General features: G+C 42.1%; 1 protein-coding gene across 5 annotated transcripts in view; it reads left to right on the top strand.

The window, feature by feature from the left end:
• The window catches only part of LOC134213488 (tRNA-dihydrouridine(16/17) synthase [NAD(P)(+)]-like), a 359,207-nt gene that overhangs the window by 328,593 nt on the left and 10,841 nt on the right, over positions 1-19,773 (top strand). For 4 of the 5 annotated variants that reach the window (XM_062692578.1, XM_062692581.1, XM_062692579.1 and 1 more), the window contains 3 exons: positions 2,144-2,672; positions 11,709-11,879; positions 12,402-12,561. In XM_062692578.1, the coding sequence (XP_062548562.1) occupies positions 2,358-2,672; positions 11,709-11,879; positions 12,402-12,561 (646 nt within the window). In that variant the 5' untranslated portion in view covers positions 2,144-2,357. The remainder of the gene's footprint in view (positions 1-2,143; positions 2,673-11,708; positions 11,880-12,401; positions 12,562-19,773) is intronic. The other variant, XM_062692582.1, reaches the window with a different exon arrangement.

Below are 19,773 nucleotides of genomic sequence, written 5' to 3'. Positions count from 1 at the left end.
GATTTCGGCAAGGAGTTCGGTAATTATTTTTGGGAATTGGACTGGTGGATTGAAAAAAGGGATGCGATTTGAAGGATGTTTCGAAAAATGCTTTTGGAGATTGTAGTGACAGAACAATTCAGGAGTTAGTAGTTAAAAATAATGATTTTGAAATCTTTATTTGAAGGAATCAAGTTTTATTGGAACTGGAATAGAATATTACAGTTGGATATTAGACTGAGACACCAGTATTGAGTTAAGATATGGAACCACTGAATCGTGCTAGAAATTATTTTATTATTTGAATTATAAGCTTGAATTTTTGTAGATTGGATTATTGGAAACATGGTTAAGCCTCTATAATAATGCTATAACTTTTTCGAAGACTACACCATTCTCACGGATTGACCCATTGTCACCCCCGATGTTAATTACCTAGTTTCGATTTTTCCAATTTACTGGTTTTGGTCCGATATTGCTTTGGATCGAATCCAGTGTTGTTGGCAACTCTTATCTCATCCGTCGTTCGAAAGGGCTGTGAAAAATACTTCCATTGTCAAATCTCTTTTGGTGGAATATCTTCACCTGTCATAAGACAACGTTACATCATCAAATCGGAACCTAGGGCCTTCATGTAGCACAAAATTCTTAACCCTGCAAAATAATAATAAAGACTAGATTAATTCACTTATCATAAAACGAGTTTACTACTAATCCATTTGATTCCACCACGTTATAATCTTTACAGATACGTATTTCGACCTCAACTATAAGGCCGTCTTTAGTGTCTCGTACTTGACACGACTTATTTAATTAAATATCAGGGAAAATATTCAATTTCGTGGGTCACGTACCACATCGTGCCCTAGATTAACTCCGCTAAGGACCACCCCGTGCAAAGCAACATCGCAGTTAACGCCTAAGAAAAGTACATCAAAAATGTTTGTCGCCCTACGTGAGGACAGTGTGCAAATATGCACCCGTAATAAAAAGGTTTGAAACTCAGAAGTTTATATAGATTTTGATCTACTTAAATGATTTAAAACTGTCAAAAACATTGCTAAAAATAGTAATATGTGATAAATGAGTAATGTTATTGTTATAGTTATTGTTATAATAACAAAAAAAGAATAATTTTAATAGTCTAGTGAGTCGCTATCCGACATATCATTTGATCGTTGACTTTTTTTTTCCTATTTGGTATTTCAATGACTGCGACCATTTGTTAGATCTGTTGTAACTTACATCGGCATACAAAAAATTGGATCTTTGAGCAAATTTTATGGGGATCTAGAAAATATAAAAAGAACATTCGGATCCTGTCGGACTTAGGCTTTCAAATTCTTATTTAGGATTTGCTTCTAAACCAAGAATAACTATCAATCGGAAGTATTCTGAGAAATTGTTGCTGCTTCGAGTGGAGCGCAGTTGTTGGGAAAATCAAGCTTCATTCAATGAAGTGTTTCTGATTCGTGTTGACTGCAAATGCCGTGGCGATAAGGAGGGACGCAACTGATCTGGGCCAGCTTTTTCCTAGTTTTTGTGGAACTCCAGTTTCGACATTGATTTGCAAAATAAAAGTCTTGATGCAGTACTCTATTACATTATTTTATCCCGCTGGTGCATTTTACACTGCTTCATCCCAACTTTACTGCACCCTGTAGATATATCCACCACACTGCTAGACGAAGAAGATATAGATATAGTACCTAAAGCTAGGGTGAGAAAATAGACACTTTTTTGAAGAGCCGCTGCTGAGCGACGAGAACGACAAGAACGGCATAATTGAGCAATCCTAAAAGGAAAATTTGCATAGCAATAACCATTCCAAGGGGGTTTTCATGGGCCTCATGGCACGATTGTTTTTGATAATTATAAACATTCCGAGAATACCTCTTCACTCGTTATGGAAATGCCAAAAAAGAAACGGAAGCTGGATTAAATTGGATCGCATTTGAATGTTGAATGCAAAGATGGCACAATTTTTGCTTACGTCGCTGTTCAGATGTTTGTAGACCCTTTCTTGAGCGAAAAAAAAGATAATTTCTACTGTTCTGATGAGTTTTCTACTTCAACAAGTAAAATTCCAAAAGCATATCACGCACTCGTTTATGACTTTGAAAATTAAAAAAATTACCGAAACACTCGTTTTTCTTTCTTCCAGATACACTTGACTTCGGAACGCGTATATTTCAGGTAAGCTTCGATTGGGATCAGCAACGTGGACTTTCATCACCTGGCAGCTCCCCTTCCCGTGTAAATTAGTTTGACCCCCACCACGAAAGGATTCCCAGTTAGCAGCAATCGGCCCCGTTCGAGCAGAACACCGTCGAAAAGGCAAAAACCAAATACGACACGCCCCACCGGAACGACAGATTATGGTTACCAGCCACGACGACGAGAGCATCCGATCCGAGGAGCATCCTCCACCTGTGCGATCAGCCGCTTTGTCAACACCTGCGGTGGCATCAGCCGCAGAACCGGAGGCAATGGAGACGGACGGTGGTAGCGCCACCGTCATCAGCACCACCGGCGTTGAAAGCACATCCGTGGCACGGGTCCCTGGGGCGACATCCTGTTCGTCATCATCCGCATCGGTAGTTGGCGCTCGTCATGGTGCGATAGACAGCAAAAGGCCAAAGCTAACAGGATTTGAGTTTTACGAGAAAACTCTGGGCTCACCGAAGTATGTGGTAAGTTTGATTATAGAACAGCGTGAACCGTGATTTTGCTTTACTTTCCTTCACTTCGATTCTCAGCCTGTATCATAATGTGTTGCTTATATTTAGGTAATTCTATGGATCAAGAACAATAAATAATGACATTTTCTCTTGTTCTATTTCGACAATTTCTGGATAGTGATATTTTACATTTAAAAATATCTGTAATCAAATTGTCTTATTTTGTTTTGTATTTTTAAGAAGAAATCAATATCTGTTATACAATATTAATTAATTTTTGTGCAACATTGTCTGAAATAAAGAAAAATCCTCTGCATTGACGACACTTTGGTTTCAGTGCGAATGCGAAATATGAAAAACACTGCTGCGTGTGATTGATTATGTAGAGATAGACGCACGATCTTTGAAGTACGGTCTGAATCGGTCTGCCAAAACCGTTAGATATCAGGTCGAAATATTCTTCCCACAATATATGCAGGGTTCGCCCGAGTAGCGTTCCTGCATTCATTCGTCTGAATTTTCATGAAAAAATTTCTATAAAAAATTCTTGTGAATATCTACGAACGAACGAATTAGTTTGATCTAGCTTTAACCTGGCGTGCTTTGTAACGCTTCAATGATAATCAATTTAAAAAACTATGTTAGAATCAAAACGAATTTCAAAATTTAATTGAAGCGCTGTAGCGCGTGGTTGGCCAGGTTGCCCCCGCCAAGAGCGCCAAGCCTTAGGGGGGCGCCGAAATCCAGAATTTCACTATGTGAAATGATGACAAATCTCATTAACCCTTATGTGGCCGGCTGGGTACCCGGGTACCTTTTCGGAATTCAATTCACGATATCTGAAGGATTTTTCATAGCAAGATGTTGAAACTCTGTCAGGTCCTCAAAAATGACGATTAAAATCGATTGTAATCGATTGACTCATTGATGGAAGTTTTTATCAAGAAGGGGTGGAGGAAGGGATTCCGACTTTTTTTTACCCTTTAAATGGCCAGCAGGCTACCCGGGTACCAACAAAACTGAAATGCTTGTATCTTAGGCAATTTTCAACCGATTTCAACAGTTTTGGGCTCATTCGATTCCGAGTTTCCTTCCTTCGTGCTGTTGTTGGGTTGGATCGGTCACGCTGCTGCCCGGGAAATCCGGATTTTCAGGGATGTGTCCTGTAAGCCCCTGGCTGCTCAATGGGATTATAAGTTTGGGAAACACTGCCGAGCACGGGGTCGCTTATTACTCGTTGCACTGTCAGAGATCCTTACAACACTCCTTCGGCACTCACCTGATCAGAAGCTGGATTCTGGACGTCGATTCGATTGTCAAACTTCATAACAAGGAGAATAAATCAAGGTGAAAAAGGTTCTCTTATAGCGGACCAGCCAGACCAAAAACTGGGAACCTCAATTCAGGTAACACGAAAATCGTAAACTAATCAAAAGAGCATATAATGTTTGGGAGTGAGTCTTAAATGAAGCCATCTACCATTTTAAGCTTACATTCTAAATTTATTCACCCTCGCAGGGGCATGAATGGTAATAAAGAGGTTTTTTTTACATTGGTGTACTTGCGGTTCAGATGACTACGTTGGCTAGCTTGGTGGTGTGACCGGCCGGGCGCCGGGATAACTGGACGAAACGGCGGTTCGTCTCGGTGATTGGTGATGGTAGGCGATGGTGAGGGGTGGTGTCAGGCAACTATGCTGAATGCCGATCACTAACAGGTCGTCAACGATGCGGGTTGGCCACGGATCGATTTTCCGGATGATTCGTCTGGCTGTCTAAGCGGATTGGCCGAACTGGTGACGTGATTTGGCCCCGATCGAGCATCAAACTGGAATGGCCGGATTGAGGGCTCTCGAGGCGGTTTGGCCGGAAGATGAAGCGGGTTGGCCGGACCTGAGGCTCTCGAGACGGATTGGCCAGACGATGAAGCGGGTTGGCCAGACTGAAGGCTCTCGCGACGGATTGGCCAGACGAGGAAGCGGATTGGCCGGATGATGAAGCGGGTTGGCCGAACTGAGGTCTCTCGAGACGGATTGGCCACCAAACAGCAAGAACCTCCTGATTTCCCAATTGAGGTCACGTGGTAGTTTGAGCTTGATCCCAAGATGGCGTCGGGAGAATTTCGGTGCTTCAGTGGCTCGCTTCTGACCAGCGGGTAATCGATGGCCTAGGTCTGGCCTCTAACCTCGGAATTCCTGCTGACCCTTACCGGAAATCCTAAATGGACTCCAGACGTCCAAAAGACAAAAGAAAAGGCCCAGTTCTGGACCTTCACATGGGAAATTAGAACCACAAATACTCCATTTTGCACCACCTTACACACCGTACAAATACACCATAACCTCAACCTCTATTTATAGTTATTCATTTACCTTTTCTTTTCTTTTTTGTTTTCTTAACTTATTTTTTCTTCAAAAGCACTCTTTTTCCTCATAAAAGCTAAGAAATAACTATAGGATAGACACGTTATAAAGATTATTTATACAATGTTATTATCCCTTTTAATCACTAACTGTACTACTACCACTTAAGTTGATATTTTAGCTCGTTCGTGTCTTTTAATATAATTTTTCTACTGTTTTTTACTAAAAAGACAAACACAAAAAAAAATTTATACTTTTAACACTATTTTTTTAACACGTTTTAATAATAACTTTTTTTTATTTCACGCGTCGCGCACTTTTGATCTCACTAGTCAAAAACAGATAAAGAACCCGTGCGAGATCTTTCCTCCGTTTTTATAAGGTAAAGGTAGAAAAAAATTCAATACAAACCCGAAGTTTAACGAATGTGAACCTTCGGCTCAAAATCTGGCTACCCTTCCAAGCGTAACCCAAATTTGAGTCGGCGGGTTACGTACGACCTTAACCCGAACCGCTGTCAATGAGTGTGAGTGCGAGTGCCTATGACGAATGCAACTGTCTTAAACGGGTGGCTCTGCGCATTTTTTCTGACAGCTAAGGATTCAGCCACCAGCGAGGCTGTCAGTTACATTTATTAGGATGGGTCTAGGAATTATAGGTTCTCACTGGCAGGGGTGCTTTTAGGGTCTGTCTCATTTGGAGAATTAAACTGAAATTAAACTTAAAAGTGACATTTCAATAATTACCAAATAACCCTGCTCGCAGAGCAAGATTAATTTTGACAGATATCGAATCATTTTGCATCGATGTCTTATTGGAATTGCTGGGCAGCAGCAGCCATTCTTATTACCGGGTTATTTGCTAATTTTCGAACTGTCACTTTTAAGTTTAATTCTCCAAATGAGACAGACCCTTAGGCAGGGAACTTGTGGAGGAGCCAACAAGTTTAAAAGTTGGAACTAACGGTTACAGTCCTGATTCGATAATACTGACCTTGGATTTTGGTATCAAACTTCTTGAAACTTCCACAGCAGGTTGACGTCATGATTATCTTGGGCATAACAGACGTATGAACATTCGAGTGGCCATTTCATAACAGGTTCCCAGAGCAGGCCTGGTAGCGGGTCATTTTTTAGTGACTTGGTCACTTTTTTCGGGTAAGTCACTAAAAAGCCTCTTTTTTCGAGCTCAAGTCACTAAAGTCACTTTTTCTCGTAAAAAGTCCCTATTTTCAACTATTTTGATCAAAATAATTACATCCAAGTACAAGTAGGGGTACAAGATCCTAGCATGGGAAAGAAATTTCAAATAATGTAACGCTTTGTGAACTCGTCGATAAAGTTGCTTTATAGTAAAACTGATGGATGTATAAAAAAAATGGCTTGTTAGCCCGAAAGTCGCTCTTAGCTTCTTCTTGTCTTTAAATTCCCACTAATACTTGACCAGCTTTTAAGCCTCAGTTATTAGATTTCCAATAGTAATTTAATGTACAGATTCTATGTTCTATGTTCTATTCCATTCATGCATGTAATGTGAGGTAAGCAGAATGCGATCGTGAATTCAAACATATTTCAAAATCTAACAGACTTTGTTGATTTTATAATATGTTTGAAAAAAAAACTATTAAACTCCATAATCAATTGAACTATTGAAATTGAATCTTTATAATTCTACATGAATTTTCTGATGCTTCAAAAAAACCAATATTGAGCGAGGAACTGTTCAAACGATCGCATCTTGAAGTTTCCACCAAATATATTCTGATGATAAATAAAATAACAGTGAAATTTTCAATATTTTGAAATTTTGAATTTGAACTACCGTTTGATACTCCGAAGAAACTTCTTTTTAAGGAATTTTGGAAGCCTGAACAAACTATTTAGATTCAAAAATGATTATTTGGCCTCTGGTAGAAATCTGTACTATGGTTAATTGTGAATTAATGTAATCCCGATGCAAATTTAATACATTTAAGGTGGTTATACAACAAAGCCACAAATCGGCCATCTTGGAAACCACGTGCTTTTTCTAGTGATTTTTCAAGAGCACGAATTGAGAGAACAACAACGCCCATGGGGATGAAACATTCGTAGATCGTTTGATTACTCATGTTAAGCAATCGACTTTAATTTCAGCATTGTACGAAAAGTATTACGCTGGACTTGAACTTTTGATAATAGGAGTAGAAAACCGTGTGGTGAATTTGAAACTCACCACATGGCTTGATTGTATAATCACCTTAAGATTCTCATTTAGAAAGTATTGTTTAGTAGAATTATTAGATTAAGCATAAGAAACCCCTGATTTCATAAAGGAACTTCGAAAGTTTTTCTCTACATCTTACGTCGAGTCTTTAATCTCAAAAATATATTTAAATTTGTTACTACGGTCGCTTTATTTGTCCATTAATGTTCATAATATATTTTATGATGCAGCAGTGCTATTTCTAGAAACAGTCTTATTTTTTGAATGGCATAATTTTATTTTTTAAAGTTTTTCAAATGAACAGATGAATCTAATTTCGATTATATTTTCGAAAAAATTCTATATCTAGCAATTATTACATGATTTTCAATCATAAAAAGGCATTTTCACATACAGAGGTTGTAGGAAAAAGTTCGAAGTCATACAAAACATCGTTCCCCACAATAATGTACAACTTGTTGCAAAATTGTTGTTTAAATTTAAACTCCCTTACAAAGATAAAGCAATATTGAAGTTCCCTCTGCTCCACGGCAGGCTGTTAATTTTGCCAGCAGCTTCAGTTCTCTTCATTCAATCAACGGGTATATACAATATATCAATAACAATCTTCCACATATCTAACCAAAAGCAAGTATAACTAGCCGGTCCCTGCTTCCTACCTATCTTCCATCAAAACCGAGGAGTCCCACACTATCTGGTATTCCAACACTCCTCCTTAGGGTGGACGCATCGCGACACTCTTTGCTCCTTCTAACGCTGAGGCTACGCCTCCTCCTTGCAAAACAATCCCTGGTATATTTCCGTTGCTCGTACAAATGGTCGTACTTCTCTAGCACATGCACCTGTACAAGTGGCCCGTCTCCAATGCATACACAACGCGTCTCGATGTTCTGCTCACCAGCTACGTGCATTCATCCTACTAGATTCTTGCTCAGCCAGCAACCAACCGAACATTCTCCAAGTAACATTTTAAGTTTTATAACGCTCTAGAAGATCACATTTTACCCTTCAAGAGTGTTATGAAACCAGTGTAAAACCAAAATATTAATAGGGTCCGACCTTCTAATGGATTCCGCCGGGCACCTGCTTCCCAGCTATCTTTTATCAACACCGAGGTGTCCTACAATATCTGGTATTCCAACAAAACCGTGTAACAATTCGTGACTCACCGCCTTGTTCTTAACTTGATCACTTTTTCTACAACAGCAAGTGTTACTGGTAAAACCATTCCAAATCTCATTCATAAAGTTCTCACGCGCGAGTAAACTCGTTTGCAGTTTTAAAGGAGCTTGAGTTTTTCATGCATAATCCCTTCGTTTCACTCATTTGACGAAAAATCAATCGAGGCGAAAATACAAAACTTCCTGAGGTGAATTAGTTGGATGATTCGAATTATGCAAGAATTCACCAAGATTCAAATCATACATGAGTTTTGAGATCTTGAAAGTTACTATTTGGTCACTTTTTCTGCAAATGAAGGTCACTATTTGGTCTCTTTTTTCGACAACGTTGGACAGTAAAGTCACTATTTTGAGCAGCATTGATCGCTACCAGCCCTGCCAGAGGGGTCGAGAGAGGTCATAAGCATTTTTCAATGGAACCCCAACAATATGGGTATCAATCTTCTTGAAATGATCTAAGGGCCTTGTTTCTCATCTTATTTTTTATCGATCTTACCACTCATTGATCTCTGTGACCCCAGTGGTCTTCCGGAAGTTCTGGAACACCCGGAGAACTGGTTGATTCTTCCCATTTGCCCCAGTAAGATGCGACTATTTCTAATCACTCACTCATTGACCCCAGGTGGCCACTAACAGGTCCTCCGGGAGGACATACGGAACATCCGAAGCAGTGTTCATTTTTTTATAGCAATATGAGAGCAAAATTATGTTCAAGGACCACCTATTGATCCTGGAAGACCTGTAAGTGGTCCTCCGGAAGTTCCGGACCAAAGAAGTTGTCGATTCCGATAATTTGTCTTACAAAGCTGCGGCTTTTTAGAAATTGAGTGTTGTAGCCATGAGCGAGCAAGATCAATACAAAGACTCATTCATTTCGGATGGCCAGATGACTAAGTGATTCTTCAAAATGTTCTGGAACATGCGGAGAAATGGTCAGTTGAACAAGTTGGTCGTTTGAAGCGTAATAAGTATACAGTTCCTGAGGAAAATTCGGTGTAGCATTTCGGTCAGCTTTAGCAAAAAAAAGGGAGAAAGTGTTCCTGATATTGTTCTATAGATCACATTACTCTTCGCAGTTAATTCAGATTGCTATAATAAACGATTCCTAAAAACTTCTGGGAGAGTTCCTGCAGAAACTTCCGGAGTAATTCCTGGCGAAACTTCCGGAACCCTGGAGGAAGATCCGGAGGAGCTTCCTGAGGAATTCCTGGAAAAACTTCCGGAGGAATTCCTGGAGGAGCTTCCGGAGAAATTTCTGAAGGAGCTTCCGGAGGAATTCCTAGAGGAACTTCCACAGGAATTCCTGGAGGAACTTCCGCAGGAATTCCTGGAGGAACTTCAATAACAAGTCAATAACAACACGCTAAAACAATACACTCAACTTCTCTAAACTAGGAACGTGTCTTCTCTGAAATCAGGTATCTGCTCGAAGAAGCAAACACTTTTCCATTAAAGCATAAAGAGCAGTTGTAGGTTTGTATTTTAGGCCCCATATTTTCGTAGGAAACCAAATAAATGTAAAATTTGTGGAAAAGTCTGGATTTTGCAATACATTTCAATCCATTGCTGTGGAGAAATATACTTCTTTGTTAAACGATTCTAACTCTTAGTCAGAAATATTGTATGACGAAGGGAACATTTTCAGGGAGTAGCAAAGAATTATAAAGTTTCTTGTCTGGAATTCAATATTTAGACGAAAACCATTTATGACAGGATTTCCTAAGTGGTATTGAATTCTACGATTACTATGAATATTGAATTTAAAACATTGCCATTAAACTGTTGCCTTTGCTTCTAAGCAATGTTTGTATTTTTTCTTGATTTCTACAAAAGCAATGTAAAACTTTAAAAATTATTAGAGAAAGCGCGTATTTGATAAATAATGTGATACTTCAAGCCATTTGCTTCGTCCATAGTTCCAGAAAAGGCCAGTTTTCTGAGGCCAGGCTGTCCATATATTACGAGGACAATTTATAGTTCTATAGATCACATTACTCTTCGCAGTTAATTCAGATTGCTATTATAAACGATTCCTAAAAACTTCTGAGAGAGTTCCTGCAGGAACTTCCGGAGTAATTCCTGGCGGAACTTCCGGAATCCTGGAGGAAGATCCGGAGGTACTTCCGCAGGAATTCATGGAGTTACTTCCGCAGGAATCCCTGGAGGTACTTCCGCAGGAATTCCTGGAGGAACTTCCGCAGGAACTCTTCCGGGGGAACTTAGGGAGGAATTCCTGGAGGATCTTCTGGGGGAACTTAGGGAGGAATTCCTGGAGGATCTTCCGGGGGAACTTAGGGAGGAATTCCTGGATGAACTCCTGGAGGAATTCCTGGATGAACTCACTGAGGAATTCCTTGAGGAACTTCCAGGGGAACTCTTGAAGGAACTTCCGGAGGAATTCCTGCAGGAAATCCCGGAGGAACTGGCGAACGTTATTTTTACTCGCCAACAAAATACTGCCATACTCATTGTGTTTGCTCTGCCTATACTCGCGAACAAAGCAAGCACCAAGAAAATGCAAGCAGCAGGTTCGCGCGTATGCAGTGTTTCTGGTGGGCAAAATTATACTCTTCTCCTACTCGTTAAGCGAGTATTTCCACCACTGGTGAGCAGCTGCATCAATTAGTTACCAATGGTTACCAAGTTACCATTTTTGCATTCGTATATCCTGAGGCATTACACGATGATACTTTTATGCCCAGGGAAGTCGAGACAACTTCCAAATCGAAAATTGCCTAGACCGGCACCGGAAATCGAACCCAGCCACCCTCAGCATGGCCTTGCTTCATATCCGCACATCTTACCTCTAGGCTTTTTTAAATTCCTTACAAACACTTAAAACAATATTTTGTTCACTTTTTGAAATCGAGAGATTTATAAATAACGACATAGCGTAAACGTATTAGACAGTTTTCCTATTAACGATGAAAGATTCAAATATTCTAAAAAAAGGCTCCTGGTCTTTTGGCAGCACGGTCCGACTTGAAGTTCTTGGGCCGAGTTGATTTTTTACGTAGAACTACGTCTGTCTTTTCTATATTGGGGTACACTTTACGATTTCAAAAAATCGAAAAACGTCACGAAAATATGATAGACTTTGATCGTTAATATCTCAGCCGTTTCTCGACGGATTTTTAATTTTCTTGGACCATTCGATCAAGGAAGAGTCAAATCCGGGTTACTATGGTTGAACCAAGTTGATCACAAATGCTGTATGGGGTTACAACGCCTCTAGCGCTCTAATACTTATGCTTCTACTTTTGTACCAGTCTATTATACGTTACTTTAATACTCCAACAGGTAGCTCCAATGGTAGATGCCAGCGAACTGGCCTGGCGTTTGTTGAGCCGCCGCCACGGTGCCCAACTGTGCTACTCGCCAATGTTCCACAGCAGCTGCTTCAGCAAGGATCCAAAGTACCGGAAGGATTCGTTGCAAACGTGCCCCGAAGATCGACCACTCATCATTCAGGTAAGCACCGTTTAATGTGCTTAGGGATGTCTTTGATGGGCTATTAGTTGCTGGCTACAGAGGAAATGACTCCCTGGCGGGGAGCACAGGATTTTCAATCATCCACCCGTCACAGCTGGAACGACATCGGTGCAAGCAGCACGTGCTAGGTTGGGTGGCAAGTGTACTGCGACATAAACTGATGCCGATGACGACCAATAAACCGGTCATTTTGTTCGATATTGCTCACTTTGGATTTGTCACCCATCGACAATAATCGCAGTCCTACTAATAACTGACCATGTTTTACCACACTCGTTTGGAGTCACATACGTATGCACAAACATACTATTTCTGATGATTTCTCTTAAAGGTTCCCCCAAACCTACGCGACGCGTTTGTCTCTGTTGCTGAAACCGATGTATGCAGTATTTTATGCCAAATTCCGAACTACAGCGGAGCGACTTTGCAGCATTAAATAAATTGCGACGCGTAGGTTTGGCGGAATCCTAACAGTGCCTCTTTCGATTCCGTCTTTCGCAGTTTTGCGGCAACGACCCGAAGGTGCTGGTGGAGGCTGCCTTGCTGGCTCAGGACCACTGCGACGCAATCGATATCAATCTCGGCTGTCCGCAGGCGATTGCCAAACGGGGCCATTATGGTGCCTTCCTGCAGGATGAATGGGACCTACTTAAGGAAATCGGTAAGCGTGAAATTCGATTTTAGCAGCATAAGCACACACAGTCACACACTCAAATAGGGGAGTTTAGTAATTAATGACATGAAGTGGAAGATTGAGACAAGAGTAATTCGCAATTTTCATGAGCCACTTTACAACACGAATCGTTATCATACTATGTGTATCTGATGGAAAGAATCAACTATTACATTGTTTGGCACTCTCCCCTATCATTGAATTGTGGTACGGCTTTTGGTCACGTCTCATAAGCACGTCGTACGCCATCGGATTTCTGTTCTGTGGGGAATGCGTTGGAATATAGGAGATGATTTTGTTCTATGTCTGAACCGTGCGTGTCTTTGCATTGTAGAATCCTTTGTACTTTGTGGATAGTTTCAACATTAAAGTTATTCTATTGATTTGTTCTCTCAAACTATTTTAATCACCTTGTCTGAAAAAAAACTTAAATTATCAACTTAGTAATGACACAACTTCACTGAGTCTTTGGAACAAAGACGTAGGATTGCCAATTGGAAGATGGCAAGATTGTTACACGATCCGGTACCATCGTATTAAATACGTCCGGGGGGTTACGAAGGTTCATTGCCCTTGAATATGTTGCTCTTCGATATAACTGTTATACCGAATGCTTAGGTTAGTAATTGAAGTAATTGAAGTCAATTCTGCACATACAATTACTCCTACTTTAAATACCTACTAGAATTACGTTCCCAGAATTTAGAAATTGCCTTAATCAAAATATACGCTGAAGAGCACTTTGCAAACCGCGAAATTTATGTGTGGGAGTGTGAAAATAGGCACCCTCCAGGCCTATAAGCTATTGATATTCGCAATGGAAACCAAAAAATGAGTGATGGCATCCTGTGTTCGGTCTTGACGGTTGTCGGACTTTCTAAGCCAACCGTCATACATCAATCCCTCTTTTCCCCTTTTATGCGTAGGAATCTATATGTAGATGGCTTTTTTATTCTGGCTTTCCATTATCAACACCAACGGTTTCCAACTTGTTGATAGCAGCCAACCGCACGATGAATAATAGAAACAGAGAGGTAGGTGCGATGAGGGATGATAAATAAAATTTCAGCTTCTAAAAATCAGTATTGGATCGACAGTTGATGAATGGCGGTGCCAAAGCTCCTCAATAGCAGCAAATAGGGTAATTTGCCAAATGTTGAACGGCTAATTTCTTCGCCTATTGTTGAACGCACGTGCATTTCTTATGGGAGTTCAACAATAGGCGAAGAAATTAGTCGTTCAACATTTGGCGGTTTCCCCTAGTTAGTATTATGTATAGGGAAACATTCTCCAAGTGTTATGGCTGTGGAAAGGTGTGGATTTGCTGAATATATACCGAAATTTTAATTAACATTTCCTTCGTCGGCCAGTCGTTCCAGCATGATTTCATCGTCGTCAAGTTAGATTAAGTTTTGTGGCCAAAGCAATGAAAAAAGCATTCTGTAAGCAGTTTGGCGCCGATATAAGGCACCTGTAGACCTAAAAGGACTATGTGCCTCGTCATGATGTGGCCAATCTTGAAAACGTGACAAAGCTTGACTAGTGTTTGAATCTTGATAAAATAACCACGAAGTTTATGGATGATTTCTATTGTTTGCCGTTAATTTTAACCACATAAAACTGGTATTGGGAGGAGGAGTCCGTGACAACATATCGAAAACTCTTTTTGGAATAAGTTGTTCCACACACTCAAAACAGTAATTCAATTTTAGCATTAATTCAGTTGATCTGGTACACAAATAGACCGATTTTATACTTACAGATCTAGTTTTCTGTATCGACTAAACGAACTTTGCCCCGCTTCACAGATCTTAATTTGTCTGCATTAGAAACTATTATACTATAGACGAATTTCGCGCAAACTCGACCAGCGGTTGACAGCACCATCTCAGAATCGAATGAAACTTGGCGGGCATAAAGATATGGTATTTCTAAGCCACTCTGCATACTTAGTCCATAGCCCACACTCGGAAGCACTGATGATGATAAGGACGCATTCTACGCGCAGCTGGAACGTGAGTACGACAGCTGCCCAAGCCACGACGTCAAAATAATCATAGGAGATTTGAACGCTCAGGTTGGCCAAGAGGAGAAGTTTAGACCGACTATTGGGAAGTTCAGCGCTCAGCGGCTGACGAACGAAAACGGCCTACGACTAATTGATTTCGCCGCCTCCAAGAATATAGCCATCCGCAGCACCTACTTGCAACACAGCCTCCCGTATAGGTATACCTGGAGATCACCACTGCAGACAGAGTCACAAATCGACCACGTTCTGATTGATGGATGGCACTACTCCGACATTATCGACGTCAGGACATATCGTGGCGCTAATGTCGACTCTGACCACGATGGGGCCCCTCTTGAGGACTGCTAGAATCCAGCTTTCCACGCTAGCCATAATTTATTTATTTATCATCAGACTAAGGCCGGAGTGGCCTGTGCTGCACATAAAAGACTTCTCCATTCAGCTCGGTCCATGGCTGCACTTCGTCAACCACGCAGTCTGCGGAGGGTCCGCAAGTCGTCCTCCACCTGATCGATCCACCTTGCCCGCTGTGCACCTCGCCTTCTTGTTCCCGTCGGATCGTTGTCGAGAACCATTTTCACCGGATTACTGTCCGACATTCTGGCTACGTGCCCGGCCCACCGCAGTCTTCCGATTTTCGCGGTGTGAACGATGGATGGTTCTCCCTACAGCTGATGCAACTCGTGGTTCATTCGCCTCCTCCACGTACCGTCCGCCATCTGCACCCCACCATAGATGGTACGCAACACTTTCCTTTCGAAAACTCCCAGTGCGCGTTGGTCCTTCACGAGCATCGTCCAGGTCTCGTGTCCGTAGAGAACTACCAGCCTTATAAGCGTTGTTTACCCAAAAATAGGATGTAAATGAGTATTAGTTGTTTTCCGTGCAAGCTACACAGGTTAACCCCTCGTTTAATTTCTTGACAGAACAGATTTGCTTGATATGCATTGCAATTTGTATTTCCGGTTAGGGCACCAGCAAAATGTATTTTTTCTTTCACTTGAATAAAGACCGTTGTGAAGTACGGATGTAGAGTTATTTGAAAATTACAGTCCATTAAGTTTTTATTTAGACCACTGAACTCCCGAAGTAACATTTGGTCCGATCGATCCGGATAGTGGATTTCGCGTGGGATAAGTGGATATTTCGTGCTAAAGTGCAGATATTTGGTGCGGTTCGCGAGATGAACGAAGTTTTGGTTGGCGAGTGAACCGAGAAGTGAACAATCAGCCATTGGGGCCGGTTGCCTTCAGTGATACGCGCAATCCGAATTTCGCTCACGAACCGAAGTGCCCTTTAGAGGAAAAATTGATGCATCGTGCCCGCTGAAAAGTGTTGACGGAGAAGCCGGAAGCATTTCGTGGTGCGATGTAAAAATCGACGGCCATTTTGAAGGCCGAATCAGTGCGTAGCACCTGCGGAAAAGTGTTGGCTGAAGAGCCAGAAGAATTTCGTGGGATTGTGTAAAATAACGACGGCCATTTTCGAAGGCCGAATAAACGCATCGCTGCCGCGGAAAAGTGTTGGCAGAAAAGCCAGAAGAATTTCGTGGTGAAGTGAGAAATAACGACGGCCATTTTCGAAAGCTGAAATAGCGCATCGTACCAGCGGAAAGGTGTCAGCAGAAGAGCTGGAAGCGTTTCGCGAAATTGGAGTCAAAGAAAACCAGTTATTTGAAACCGAATCTAGAAAGAATAACAAAAAGTGGTGCTAGTGTAATGTTGCTACGATCGGGGAACCCGAAAAAGAAAATACTATTTTCAACGCCAAAAGTAACCACACGCGTTTCTCCTGTGGTCCATTCCCCTCGCGTAGATGCTGACATCGACAAGGACGTTGAAGACGTCATACCGTCAGTAATTAGTAGTGTGCGGGCACAAAGGGAAGAGCAACTAGCACGCCAGAAGCTCGTTAAAATGGCGGAATCAGTTGCTGCATTGCAGCAATGCTTGGCGGCGACAAGAGGTAAGGTCGAACGTATCCGACGCGCGATAGAAGCTGCGAATCAGGATCATGGTAAGTTTTCCTATCATGCTCTTAAATTATATGTCGAAACTGTTGTTGCTGCATACAACGAGTACAATTCTTTGCAAAATCGGATTTATCTTGCCGATCCGATGCGGCGAGAAGAGTTTGAGCAGACTTACATCGAGTTCGAGGAGATTTACGAATTTGTTCGAATAAGTCTCGCTGAAATGATCCAAGCACACGAAGACATCCAAAAGGAGACTGCGGAGCAACAGACAAAGCTGGTTGAAGCTCAGCCGCCTTACCAGCTGAACAGGAATGAGATGAGAACCCAACAATTTGTACCATCCCTTCTACTACAGCAAACGCCGCTGCCAACTTTCGATGGTCGCTACGAAAATTGGCATAAGTTCAAAGACAGATTTAAGGATATTGTAGACAAGTGTACTGGAGACTCGCCAGCTACTAAACTACATTACCTGGATAAGGCGCTAGTAGGCAAAGCACAGGGTGCTATCGACCAGCAGACATTGAATGACAATAATTACGATGGGGCATGGAGGATATTGACCAAGAAGTTTGAGAATCTTCGCATGGTGGTTCAAGGTCACGTTACCCAATTACTGGCGTTGAAACCAATGGCAAAAGAGAGTCATGCAGAGCTGAAGGCATTACTTGATGTTGTGGAAAAACGTCTGGAGTCACTGGAGTTCCACAATCTCGAAATGACAGACAAATTATCGGAGGCGATCATCGTGAATTTGGTTATTTCCAGACTCGATAACGAAACCCGCAGAGCCTGGGAGGCCACGATGGAACATGGCGAACTCCCGGAATATGGTAAAACGATGGATTTTCTTCGAGAGCGGTGCTACATGTTGGAGAGGTGTGAGTTGTCTGTTAACACACTTAAAAATAGAACTCCGATCAACCAACGAAGCGGAGTTTTAGCTCCCTCAAGCAAGGTGCATGCGGCTACCGTACAGCAAACGAGTTGCGCTGTATGCAATAACGACCATATGATCGATAATTGTGAAGTGTTCAAGAAGATGACGGTGAACAGTCGTTACTCCAAGGCAAAACAACTAGGTCTATGTTTCCTGTGTCTGAAACGTGGACATCGCACGGCCAACTGCAAGGTTGAAGGAAGTAGATGGTGTGGGTGCAAGAACAAGCATCACGCCTTGATGCACCCGAAGGACAAGAGCGAGAACGTTGAAGCATCGGCGGCCAAGCTTGAAACGGGTTCAAAGGCCGGTAGTTCCGCAAGCACTGGGGAACCACATGTCGTCGCGAAATGTGAAGCCTCTGTCTCGTCGAACGAGTCCCTGAAGCAGGTGCTGTTGGCAACTGCTATTGTTGATGTGATTGATTCTGGTGGAGTAGCGCACAAGTGTCGCGCGCTGCTAGATTCCGGTGCAATGGCAAATTTCGTGTCGGAAAGATTGAGTGATGTGTTGAACTTGACAAAACGGTGTGCGAATGCATCAATTATCGGTATAAATGGTACCAGAACAACTGTGAAATTCAGGGTCAATGTTACTGCCAAGTCGAGGACAACGGATTACAAGTTTTCTTTGGACTACCTGGTGGTACCTCGTATAACTGGAGCATTACCTTCGTTGAGGCTCGACGCCCGAAGCTGGCCGATCCCTACCGAAGTGCAATTAGCTGATCCGAGATTCTACGATCCTAGCCGAATAGATATGCTGATAGGCGCGGAAATATTTTTTGAGCTGATGCAGATGGGGAAGATTCGAATGGCTACGGAATTACCATTGCTACAGGAGAGTCATTTAGGATGGTTGGTGGCTGGACCAGTATGGAATGTTCGAAACGTTGTGAGTGTTCAGAACTACCACGCAGTTCCCACTAATTGCGGTGATGAAAATTTGAACGAGCTGATGAAACGGTTCTGGACGGTTGATGAGCAAACAATCGAACCATTGGAGAAGGATGAATGTGAACGGCATTTTGTGACTACATATGCTCGGGGTGAAGATGGAAGATATGTGGTCAAACTTCCGTTCCGCGAAGGTGCTGGTGAGCTTGGCGATTCCCGAATGCAAGCGGAGAAACGGTTTAAGGCCCTAGAGAACAGGTTGGATAAATATCCTGATACGAAGCGGAGGTATGGAGACTTCATTCGCGAATACATCAAACTCGGACACGCTAGAATTTTAAAGGATGATGAAAGGGATCCTACGGGGGCTTACTATTTACCACATCATTGCGTTTTCAAACACGACAGTTCGACAACGAAATTACGTGTGGTGTTTGACGCATCTGCGAAAACCTCGTCCAATTTATCTCTGAATGACGTGCTGCTGGAGGCGCCTACTGTGCAAAGCCCGCTATTTGACATCCTACTACGGTGGCGTTTGCACCAGTATGTCTTCTCAACCGATGTACAACGCATGTATGAACAAGTCAAGATAAATGGTGCACATACCAAATACCAAAGGTGTTTATGGCGCGACGAGCGGTCTCAACCGTTGTTAGACTTGGAATTACAACGGGTGACTTACGGGGTGGGTCCTGCAGGATTCTTGGCAACGAGATCATTGGTCCAATTGGCTCATGATGAGCGAGAAAGTTTCACGGAGGCAAGCGATATCATCCTGAAATGCTTCTATGTTGACGATGCGCTTGTAGGAGCGGACACAGTGGAGAAAGCGAAAAGGCTTCGCGAGGATCTACAAATTCTTTTGAGAAGAGGAGGTTTTAGGCTGCACAAGTGGTGTGCAAATGATCCGAAGATACTACATGGGATACCAGTTGACGATCGTGAGAAACAAGTTTGCTTTGAAGACATTGACGTGAACGGAGTGATAAAAACCCTCGGTCTCTTGTGGGATCCGCAAAGCGACGACTTCCTTTTTCGAGTCACGAAGATGCCAATGACTTCCGGAGTAGCAACAAAACGTCTGGTTTTGAGCGAAATAGCCAAATTGTTCGACCCCCTCGGCATTTTGAGTCCTATTGTGGTGTTAGCAAAGTTAGTGATGCAGCAACTTTGGAGGAAGAAACTTGATTGGGATGAAGCAATCCCTAACGAAGAACTGGAAATCTGGCAAAAATTGAGAACGGAGCTATGTGAAATAAGCAATATGAAAATACCAAGATGCATCACAGTCGTGAACCCAACTAATTTTGAGTTACACGGATTCGCGGATGCATCTCAAAGAGCCTACGGATGCTGT

Source organism: Armigeres subalbatus, chromosome 2 (assembly GCF_024139115.2).
Source record: "Armigeres subalbatus isolate Guangzhou_Male chromosome 2, GZ_Asu_2, whole genome shotgun sequence".
Taxonomy (NCBI): domain Eukaryota; kingdom Metazoa; phylum Arthropoda; class Insecta; order Diptera; family Culicidae; genus Armigeres; species Armigeres subalbatus.
The sequence above is the reverse complement of the archived record's forward strand: the minus strand, read 5'-3'. Positions and strand labels throughout refer to the sequence as shown.